The 12326-nt window shown below is 37.0% G+C and overlaps 1 protein-coding gene across 1 annotated transcript in view; it reads right to left on the reverse strand.

Annotated features, from left to right (window-relative positions):
• LOC121865653 overlaps positions 1–10130 on the reverse strand; it is a 24876-nt gene extending 14746 nt beyond the window's left edge. The window contains exon 1 of the mRNA XM_042365183.1: positions 10036–10130. Coding sequence (XP_042221117.1) covers positions 10036–10130 — 95 coding nt within the window. The remainder of the gene's footprint in view (positions 1–10035) is intronic.
• Positions 10131–12326: the final 2196 nt, after the last annotated feature.

Here is a 12326-nt window from a genome sequence, read left to right on the forward strand (position 1 = left end):
TTACTGGGGCTGTGTTGGGTCTCTCTCTCTCTCTCTTGTGTTGTGTTGTGTTGTGCTGTGCTGTAAATAGCTGTGCTGTGATGTGTTGTGTTGTGTTGTTTTGTGTTGTGTTGTGTTGTGCTGTGTTGTGTTGTGCTGTGTTGTAAATAGCTGTGCTGTGTTATGCTGTGTTGTGTTTTGTTGTGTTGTGCTGTGCTGTGTTGTGCTGTGCTGTGTTGTGTTGTGTTGTGTTGTGTTGTGCTGTGTTGTGTTGTGTTGTGTTGTGTTGTGGTTTGTGTTTTGTTGTGTTGTGAATATTGTGTTATGTTGTACAGGTTGTGTTGTTGTGTTGTGTTTTTGTTGTGTTGTGAATAGCTGTGTTGTGTTGTGTTGTGCTGTGTTGTGTTGTGTTGTGTTGTGCTGTGTTATGTTGTGTTGTGCTGTGTTATGTTGTGCTGTGTTGTGTGTGTGCTGTGTTATGTTGTATTGTGTTGGTTGTGTTTACAGGTTGTGAATAGCTGTGTTATGTTGTATTGTGTTGTGTTGTGTGTACTTCGTTGTGTAGCTGTGTTGTGTTGTGTTGTGCTGTGTTGTGTTGTGTTGTGTTGTGTTGTGCTGTGTTGTGTTGTGTTGTGGTTGTGCTGTGTTATGTTGTATTGTGTTGTGTTGTGCTGTGTTATGTTGTGTGTTGTGTTGTGTTGTGCTGGTGTTGTGCTGTGCAGGTTGTGTTGTGTTGTGTTGTGCTGTGTTGTGTTGTGTTGTGCTGTGTTGTGTTGTGTTGTGAGCTGTGTGTGTGTAGTGTGTTGTGTTGTGTTATGTATCTTCTGTGTTGTGCTGTGTTGTGTTGTGTATGTACTTCTGTGTTGTGCTGTGTAATGTTGTGGTTGTGTTGGGTTATGTACTGCTGTGTTATGTACTGCTGAATATGTTGTGTTGAAAGTCGCTTAAAAGTAAAAAAAATTACATAAGAATTGACTGATTTTTTTAAAAGATATTGTTACGGGATTTATTATACATGTTTACTCTATCTAAAGTAAGCAATAGGTGTGTGTGTGTATGTATGTGTGTGTGTGTGTGTGTGTGTGTGTGTGTGTGTGTGTGTGTGTGTGTGTGTGTGTGTTTAAGAAAGTTTTCAAGAAAATATTTATGACGTCATCGGCTTACTTGTGTATCCAAGAAAAGTTAAAATAAAAAGTTTGAAATTTATGAAGGAATTTATTATATATGGTATTGGTACTTTGTAATTATAGGTGAGTTAATACTTTTTCTTGACACTATATGATATTTATATCTCTATCTGTCTACCTATCTACCTACCTATAAGTTTACCTATCGATTTGCTGTTTATCTACCTATCTATCTGATTGTCTACAAACTTATTTATCTCCCTATATGTCTACCTATCTCTAATTATCTACCTACCTATCTACCTATATATCTACCTATAAGTTTACCTATCTCTCTAACTCTTTATCTACCTATCTATCTATTTACCTGTCACCTCCACACTAATTACAGGTAGACAAGGTGGAGTGAAGCATCAACCTCACAGGGCCACCACACAACACCTTTACTTAGTGTGGCCTTAGTGTGGCGTAAGTCCTCTATATACCGGACTTCTTTCCCCGTATACTCCGTTAGATGGAGGTGTGACATCTAACGGACCTTTGATATAACGGACTTTCATATCTCTATAGTTCATTAGATGGGAATTTCACATTTAACGGATCCTCGCTATAGACGCGATAAAGAAACTAAATGAAGAAACTACAAGAATTTTCATGTCTGTGTGTCTATAAATTCTAATTAATTTTTTTTATTAATTTAACATGAGAGAATTGCGCTGAGAGTCACAGGGAAAAGGAGAGTATAATTCTTAGCTAGTGTTTACTCTCAGCTCTGGTGTAAGTCTCAGCTCAGTGTCATAGCAATAAGATGAACTAAGAGATTTAATTTATCCATCATGATAAATAATAACGGTTCACGCACATAGATTACAAGTGAATTTTATACTTTACTTTTCCTACTTTTATTTTTTACTTTTAAACTTTTTTCGATTTTATTTTATTTTTATTTTGCTTTCCTTTCCTTTAATTTTATTTTTATTTTACTTTACTTTTCCTTTAATTTTATTTTTATTTTACTTTACTTTTCCTTTAATTTTATTTTTATTTTACTTTACTTTTCCTTTAATTTTATTTTTATTTTACTTTACTTTTCCTTTAATTTTATTTTTATTTTAATTTCTTCTACTTTTACTTTATTTTATTTTACTTTTTATTTTAACTTTATTTTACTCAATTTTTACTTCACTGTACTTTACTGTTACTTTTACTTTACTAAATAATCATCATCTTACTTTCCTGTTTATTCTTAATTTGCAATAGAGTTCAAATGCCTTAAAAAATTATATAAAAGAATCATTTGTTATCAATTTATTTACAACAGTTGAAAAATAATCTAGGAATCGTAATTTTTATTTTGGTAAATGTTATAATTTTAATATAATGCAATAATACCTGATATATTCTTTTAATATATGTATAGGTTATATTAGCAAGTATATTTTACTATCAGTTGAGTGTAAATATTTTTTTTTAACTCCAAAGTTGTTTAAAGAAAAAATACTGGTATGGTATTATTTGTTATAGGAATGAAGTTACAGGTTAATGTTGTTGCTGTTTTTGTTGTTGTTGTTGTTTGTTGTTGTTGTTGTTGTTTGTTGTTGTGATGCATTATACCGTGGAAAAAACTACTAAACCCAAATTATTTTATCTTGTCACTTAAAAAATATATATATATTGTATGGTTTTTTTTTTACCCTTTCTTCAGTGACACTTTCCTGTTCGACACTACGGCTGATGAATAAACTAAAAATCACACGAGTATATAAAACACTTCCTGACGTCAATCTTAAAATGACATCAATTATTTACCTTCAATGAATAACAAACATACCTGTATAAGTATATATCACTACCATATAATAGGTATAATGTATATATATATATATATATACACTGTATGTGAATCATCCCAAAACAAGTGATGTTATGTGATGCTTCTAACAGAGGTAAAATACGTAGTAATTTTAAAACATTAATTTATTGAAGTGAAGAAAAATTGTGTTTGGTTTTCTGTACAAGTGTGAGGGGAAAACAAATTGAAATGGAATGAGAGAGTGGGGGAGTGAGAGTGTGTGTTGGGGGTGAGAGGTGTTGGGGGGGAGAGTGTGTTGGGGGCAGTGTGGTGAGAGAGTGTGTTGAGGTGTTGGGGGGTGAGTGTGTGGTGAGAGTGCAGAGGTGCTGTGGGAGAGAGTGGTGGGGAGTGAGAGGTGTGTTGGGGGTGTGGGATGAGAGAGTGAGAGAGTGTGTGGGGAGGAGAGTGTGTGGGGTGGGATGAGAGAGGTGGGTGAGAGTGTGTGGGGAGTGAGAGGTTTGGGGGTGTAGGATGAGAGAGTGTGTGAGAGGTGTGTGGGGGAGTGAGAGTGTGTTGGGGGGTGTAGCATGAGAGAGTGTGGTGAGAGAGTGTGTGGGGAGTGAGAGTGTGGGGGGTGTGATGAGAGGTGTGTGGTGAGAGTGTGTGGGGGTGAGAGTGTGTTGGGGTGTAGGATGAGAGTGTGTGGTGAGAGGTGTGTGGGGGAGTGAGAGTGTGTTGGGGAGTGGGGATGAGAGAGTGTGTAGAGAGAGTGTGTGGGAGTGAGAGTGTGTTGGGGGGTGTAGGATGAGAGAGGTGTGGTGAGAGAGTGTGGGGTGAGAGTGTGTTGGGGGGTGTAGGATGAGAGAGTGTGTGGTGAGAGAGTGTGTGGGGAGTGAGAGTGTGTTGGGGGGTGTAGCATGAGAGAGTGTGGAGAGAGTGTGTGGGGGAGTGAGAGTGTATTGGGGTGTGGATGAGAGAGTGGTGAGAGAGAGTGTGTGGGAGAAAAGAGTGTGGGTGTGTATAAGAGAGTGTTAGTGAAACAGTGTGTGTGTGTGTGGGTCTCTCTCTCTCTCTCCTTTTCCCTCATTATCCTTTCTCCATTATCCATTTAATCCTTATCCATTTTCTTCATTATCCATTTCTTCCTTATCCTGTTCCTTCATTATCCTGTTCCTTCATTATCATTTACCTCAATATAACTTCCTTCGTTATTAAATACTTCATTATTGTCTTCATTATTGTCTTCATTATACACCAAGAACTGTGTTATCTTTGTGGTAATCAGTTATCTTGTTATCTCTGTTTATAGTTAAGTTCGAGTATTTGTTATCTAATGTTATTATTTTTTGTTTTGTAACTCGGTATTATGAGATGGATATTGTGGTGTGTGTGTGTATGTGTGTGTGTGTGTGTGTGTGTGTGTGTGTGTGTGTGTGTGTGTGTGTGTGCGCGTGTGTGTGTGTGTGTGTGTGTGTGTGTGTCGCACTATTCTGCGGACAAGTCAGCCACTGTTTCGTTCGTGTCATAATATCAAGGACAATCACACGTTGACGCCTCATATTTTTTTTTTTCGTGTGTTTTGGTGTTTGTTTGTTGTTGTTGTTGTTTATGTTGTTGTTTTTTGTCATATATATTTTTTATAACGTGTTATTGTTTTTGTCACTTTCTGTTTTTGTCACACGTTGTTTTTGTCACACGTTGTTTTTGTCACATTGTTATTTTTTTAACGTTATTTTTTGTATGGTGTTGTTGTTTTGTCATTTATTGTTATCCTTGTTATGTGTTGTTGTTATTGTTGTTGTTGTATTTGTCAGGTATATATGTATCTGTGTTCATGATCACTCCTTACAGCGCTCACAACAGGAGGGAAGATAAAATTGTTTTGTTGTCTTGTGAAATTACAATTATCCTCCAAAAAACTAAACAAAATAATTTACATTTTAAGATAAGAAATAATTGGATTTTTTACTGAAATTCATTACCATACTACTAACTTAACTATGCGTTGAATATTGATAAGGTTAAAACATACTTAATCACACAGGTAAGTTGAATAACGGAATGTGTCTTATTACCTGTAGCTTTTTTCTTAATTAATTACCATATTACCTGTATTTCACTATTGACTTTGTTATTAAAAAGAAATATTAATAGATATAATTTTTATATATTGGTTAAATTTGAATGTTTTTTTTTTTATTTAGAAACAAACACATTCGCTAAGGGGAGGGGGGAGGGGGGAAGGGGGAGGGGAGGGGAGGGGAGGGGTAAATTCAGTCACTCAGAAAGTCTCTCTCTTAATGGTGGCGATAAGAGCTTACAAATGGTGATGCGTTTAATTAGTAACATTGATTGATTGAGGTGAGTGAGGCAGTGTTGTGAGTAAAGGTAGGGAACGGTGAGATAACTTTCCTTACCTGACACTACGTAACACACACACACACACACACACACACACACACACACACACCTCCTCCTCTACTTCATCTTTAAGGTAAAATCATTAATTGACTGATGGAAGAACTTCATTGTGTTTGATATTGTGTCTAGTTTTAATTAATGACCATAGGTAATATAGGTTGAGGCGTTATATGCATTATTTATTTATACATTTATACATTTATTTATACATTTATTCATACATACATAATAATACACTAGTAAGATATACCCAGCGACTAGATATACTTACCATAAAAGTATATCTGATATGTATATTGTTGAAAATACACTCAAGTGAAGTGGATATATTACCTCGTACATTGATGCAGTTTATAAGAGAATATATAAGCTAGTTTATAAGAATATATTACCCAGTATATATCATCGTGTGGCTTCTTGAACTTGACACCAACTTAAAAGTTTATCCATTCAAATTTACATTACGAAGATCGACACATTATGCCATGATTATATAGTACACACATTACCCACATACCAACACTAGACATCTAACTATCTCTAATGTCTCTAAATAGCTCTAAGCATCTCTATATATCTCTAAATGTCTCTAAACATTTTTAAACTTCTCTAAATATCTCTAATTATATATAAACATCTTTAAACAGCTCTAAACATCTCTAAACATTTCTAGACATCTCTAAATATCTCTAAACATTTCTAAACATCTCTAAATATCTCTAAACATTTCTAGACATCTCTAAATATCTCTAAACATTTCTAAACATCTCTAAATATCTCTAAACATTTCTAAACATCTCTAAATATCTCTAAACATCTTTAAATATCTCTAAACATCTCTAAATATCTCCAAATATCTCTTGATTTATCTTCAATAATTAAAATTCACAGATGTTCAATTCTTCTCACATTTCACTCAATGTCGTAATTATGTCAGAAAACAGTATTACATTTACAAGCGAACAAGAAAAATGACTTGAGGAATAAGGTATATTAATATGTGTGCACCGCGGCGTTCCACAGGCGTACACGTATGGTCCTTTGTTTATTGTCAGAAAATTTATACAATAACACTATATCTTTCACTTCCTTGGTGTACCTTCGTTTATTACCTTATTTTAATTACTTGTATTTCTAATTTAAAACAATTGTTAACGCATACCAAATTATTATTTTTTTATTAATTTATCTTATTTGGTATTGTTGGTGTATTTTAAAAGTGTCTTGTTTGGTCACATTTCTGGCAATTTCGTAAAAAAAATAATAATTCCTGAACTTCATTGTATCTTATCTGTTGTATGATGGAAGGACTGGACACAACTGGTGATTATGCAAATATGAATGAAGCCAAACTCAGTGGAAGTAACATGATCAGTTTCTTTAAATATATAATATAAATGACATTAACGTTGAAATTATAGAATTTATAACCAAAATCCCGAAGACATTTCACTTAGATATGTTCTGTAGCTGAATATATTTAATAATACAAAAAAAAAGTCATAACTCAATCTACGTAGTTGTAAATATTTAATAGACTTTAAATGTCACTTACTTCTGTATCAGGATGGATTAAGACAACTAAGAGCATGATCACAGGAATACTATTTTACCTAAAATATGACTCCCCTTCACCCAACCATCCAATTTAAGACTCCAAACCGCACAAGTATTATAATAAACTGAATGATAATACTTCACACGCACACACATACACACACACACACACACACACAGGGACTCCTCTACCTGTCACACTTGAATAAAGATTAAAGCATTTCGAGTGTTAGTCTCTCCTACTTGACGATAATGTGGTTCATCTGTTACCGGGACACGGAGACTCTGGTGTTAAAATGTGTAGCTAAATGTGTAAGGTGGTTGGCAGAGTATTGTTTTGTTTATATATTACACGGGGAGGAATATTATTGGGGCAGGAATATTATTGGGGAGGAATTTTATTGGGGAGGAATATTATTGGGGAGGAATTTTATTGGGGAGGAATTTTGTTGGGGAGGAATTTTATTGGGGAGGAATATTATTGGGGAGGAATTTTATTGGGGAGGAATTTTGTTGGGGAGGAATTTTATTGGGGAGGAATTTTGTTGGGGAGGAATTTTATTGGAGAGGAATTTTATTGGGGAGGAATATTGCTGAGGAGGAATTTTATTGGGGAGGAATATTAGTGGGAGAATATTATCGGAGGAATCATTAATACCCGAATAATAATAATAATAATAATAATAATAATAATAATAATAATAATAATAATAATACCAAGAATCATCAACATTCAGACGCAAGGAAAAAAAAATATTTTATAACAAATTTATTTCATCAATTAATGAGAAAATTTAAAAAAAAATCCCTATATCCTATTTCCCTCTTTAATTAATTCCCAATAAAAATAACAGGTAAATTATCACATTCTAATTAATTTTTGTTAATTTTACACCTTATACAGATGTTAAATATTGTTGTTAAGATTAATTGAATGATGTAGTGATATGTTGATATTTAACATTTATAAATAGGAAGAATTAAAAACAACATTATGATTTATTTTGACTGATTAAGGGTTAGGTTAGGTTAGGTTAGGTTAACAGGAAGGGTTTCTCATGAGTCTTGGCCACAATATAACAGGAGTTTTGTCAGGTCTTTGTACACGTGAGTCTCCCATCAGTCATACACGATATTAACCCAGTAGTTTTGTTTTCTACTTCCTATTCTTCTTCTTCTTCTTCTTCTTCTTCTTCTTTCTTTCTTCTTCTTCTTCTTCTTCTTCTTCTTCTTTCCTCTTCTTCTTCTTCTTCTTCTTCTTCTTCTTCTTCTTCTTCTTCTTCTTCTTCTTCTTCTTCTTCTTCTTCTTCTTCTTTCTTAATTCTTCTTATTTTGTTTTTGTTGCTGTTGTTATTGTTGTTATTGTTGTTGTTGTAGTTATTATTATTGTTGTTGTTGTTGCAGTGGTTCTTCGTATTATTATTATTATTATTATTATTATTATTATTATTATCATACGCCATACAGCTAATTCACACAGCACACAGCACACACACACACACACACACACACACACACACACACACACACACACACACCACTAAGACAATATATTTTTAATCCACAATATGGCCGTGTCTACATAGCAACAAAACTTTATCAAAGAGCTAAGGTTCTCAGATATCCTTTTATATACGTCAAAGTTAAAACAATGTTGTTGGTTTATGTTTATGGTCATTTAAAACACAATATTCCCGGGTCATATTTATGTGTGTGTGTGTGTGTGTTTATGTATGTGTGTGTGTATTTATTCCGGTATGATTGTTTTTTTTTGTATTTGTATGTGTGTCTGTATCGACGAGTATTGTGTGTGTGTGTGTGTGTGTGTGTTACCTGTTGTTGGCTCCTTTACTTCAGATGTCTTAATGAGCACCTCACTTGGCCCCTCTCACCTGAGCATCCTCACTTGCCCCCTTACCTGTCCCCTCACCTGGCACCCACTCACCTGACCCTCCTCACCTGACCCCACTCACCAGGCCCATGCACCTGACCCTCTTCACCCGGTTCCCTTAATTGGCTCGTAACAACATCTCATTTACCGATCCCTTTAACGTAGTTCCTACCTACATGTGGACAGCTCTCTCTCTCTCTCTCTCTCTCTCTCTCTCTCTCTCTCTCTCATTCTCCTCACTCGTATCCTCACTAGTCTTGCCTCACTTCCCTCCCATAATACACCTTCTCCTCACACCTCTGTAAGCCTCAAGCTGTCTGGTGTCTTTCCATACAACATGTCGCCTCTGATATCCTGACGATGTTATATCCTGAACTTTCTTGTAATATCATGTTAATTTTATATAAATATGTCTATAACATTACATGATATAGTATACAGCTATAGGAGTTTATATGTAGGATCTAGATACTGAATGTATTGAATTTAATTTTATTTATTTATTTATTTATTTATTTTGTATTTGTTTATTTATTTATTTATTTATTTATTATTTATTCGTTTATTTATTTATTTATTTGTTTATTATTTATTTATTTATTATTTGTTTATTTATTTGTTTATTTGTTTATTTAGTTGTTTATTTATTTATTTGTTGATTTATTTGATTATTTATTTGTTTGTTTGTGTGTTTTTTTGTTTTTATCCAATTTAAGTTTCATCTGGATGGGTTGGGATTCTTAAGAGACAAGAAGTGATTTTTTTCTTTCATTTTTAAGTTTGGTATTATACACTGCAGATTATCTTTCTTTCTCTCTAATTTTTTTCTCTCTCTCTATCCATCCATCCATTTGTCTGTCTGTCTGTCTGTGTCTGTCTGTCTGTCTGTCTGTTTGTCTATATGTCTGTCTAGTATATTCGACCACCACCTACAAGAGGTTAAGGAAGACGCATTAATTTTTATATATATAAGAATAATATAAAATAAGGAGACAGAGAGAAGCTAGATAAATACTGTAAAGAGAGAGAGAGAGAGAGAGAGAGAGAGAGAGAGAGACGTCTTTATCTCCTCCAAGGCCTTAACGTATTTTTCTGACGCACTTATTTGACGCATCCACCTGACATTTTCACCTGATGCATTTTTCCTGACGTATTTTCCTGACGCATTCTCTTGATGCACTCACCTTGATGCACTCACCTTGATGCACTCACCTTGATGCACTCAGCTTGATGCACTCACCTTGATGCACTCACCTTGATGCACTCACCTATCACATTTTTCTGATGCACTCCGTTGACACCCTAATTTGATGCATTCTCCTGATGTACACCCTCGAAACATGCACTCTTCTGACACTCTCATGACACACTTAACACACTCTTCTAATGCACTCCCTCGATGCACTCTCCTGACGCACTCTCAAGACACACTTAACGCACTCTTCCGATACGTTCTTGGCTCTGATATTACTCTAATCATCTCTTTACGCGATCTGTCTCATCCTATCATTCCGTCCGCATTAATTCCTCATTCACATAAATTTATTAAAAACAACAGTGGCAAAACCTATATGAATTATTTTGTATTGAGAATAAATAGGAAATATATCAAATATTAAGCTATGAAAGACTTAACAAGGTAGGATAGTTACTTTCGCCTGTATTGAAATCTCCAGGTAATGTGATTCCATTTACCTGTGATTCACCTGTTATTAAAGTCATTAGAGAGAGCGGTGTTAGTCTCAGGTAGGAATAATGTCTTTGTTCAACCCATCAACATCAGGTAATTGAAACCACACGTGTATATTAATATCAAGGTAGAACAACACGAAGATAAGTAGAAACGTTTATAGATTATTTTTTCTTGTATATTATAAGTTATCCATCGTAGAATCAGTTTGTCTTGAAAGTTCAACAAAACGAATCAGACGACTTTCACATTATTTGGCAGGTTATTCTCAGTCCTTTACCCTCGCTATTTACTTATATTATGGCATTTAATGATCATCAATGTGTGATAATAATACTGGTATTTCCGCTGTTAGAATTATAAGAACTGACAATTGATTATCTTCTCAGCGCGTTGTTGAGACTTCATCAAGTTTGTCAGCGCTTTCCCGTTGACACTGTCATCGTTCAGAGTTGACAAAAATAATTCTTCTAGCACTATAGTGACCATCCTGCACGACACTTGTAACAACAGAGGCTTGGTGGAGGTCCTCATTGCGGTGGTCGGGCAGACAAGGATGGTGTCGGCGTGAAGGGTGCCGCAGTAAACGACACACGACAGCCACCTGAGGTCCCTCCGTGGTGTGGACATTACGACCTCTAGGGCATAATAATGGCACTGTTTTGTGTGTCATTGTGAGGGATGATATAGCCCTGAGTCATCCTTAGGGGATACTCTTGGCCAAATTACTCAAGGGTCAAGACAAGATGTTTATTTCCTCATGCGCTGCACTGCGAGGGTTGTTGGGTCGGCGTCGAACTGATTGACAGCAGTGTCGGGGGGAGCGTGTGTGTGCGTCGCGTCGCTGGCCGCTGCCCGCTCGGGGATAGGTACAGAGAGAGGCAGGGAGGGTAGCAGGAGAGAGAGAAGGAGAGAGAGGTGGGCCTGGGGCGGGTGGTGTGGCAAAGGCAGCCAGCCAGCCAGCCAGCCACTGGGCCAGCAAGCCGCGCGGACCATTCAGTGAGAGGCGGTGGTGGCTCGCGCACGTTGGTCATGGAGCCCCTATGGAGCCCGTTCTGATTACAAGTTGTGTCGCGGCTTTCCTTCTGTATTTCAACACGCTAGATGCTGAGTTCGCCTACGATGACAGGTAAGCCGGAGCGCAGAGCGGTGTCAGGCCACGTTCCCCCACGGAAAAATGTGAATAGTGCGAGTTGATATGGTGGTAGTGAGTGAGGCTGCGGCAAGCGATGTGAGCTGGGCTTGTTTACATAGAGGCCGACACCGGGCGGCCAGGGAGGCGGCCCCGCTGCCTGCCTCTGTGCCAGGGACCCAACCTCTTCAGCTCTTCTGCATTATCCCAGGTCATCAGACACTCCGTGAAGAGTCGTGGAAACCTCCCAGCCTTCGTCATCACGACTCTGGCACCAGCGTCATGCAGCAGCGGCACCAAGGAGGACAGATAACTCCCCGTCGCGATATGTCAACAAGCGGCGACACTCCAGGGATGATTACAAGTGTAAGACAAGATAGTAACTCAACACTTACTACAACCTCCAAGTGTGATTGCCAACCTCACGAGCACAAGAAGACGAGGACGTGGTCGCCAAAATCGTCCACCCGGAAACAGCGCCAAGATCAGCTGATGACTGGCGCCAGACTCACAGTGCCAACTCCTCCGTAGCTGAGAGACTTGGGTGAAGTCGCCGGGGGATGTTATGGGAGGCGTCGTTGACATCATCTGACTTGTCGTCACTAAGAATCCATCGTAAAATGAAGTCTGCCAAGTCATGGATCATGCAATGTAGCGGCGAGCAACAAGACGTGTTTGAGGGGGTCACCTGCCCAAGACCAGGTCACGAGACGACCCCGCAGAACACCGGTCTAACG

This window comes from Homarus americanus, unplaced genomic scaffold (genome assembly GCF_018991925.1).
Source record: "Homarus americanus isolate GMGI-L3 unplaced genomic scaffold, GMGI_Hamer_2.0 scaffold44651, whole genome shotgun sequence".
NCBI classification, from domain to species: Eukaryota; Metazoa; Arthropoda; class Malacostraca; order Decapoda; family Nephropidae; genus Homarus; species Homarus americanus.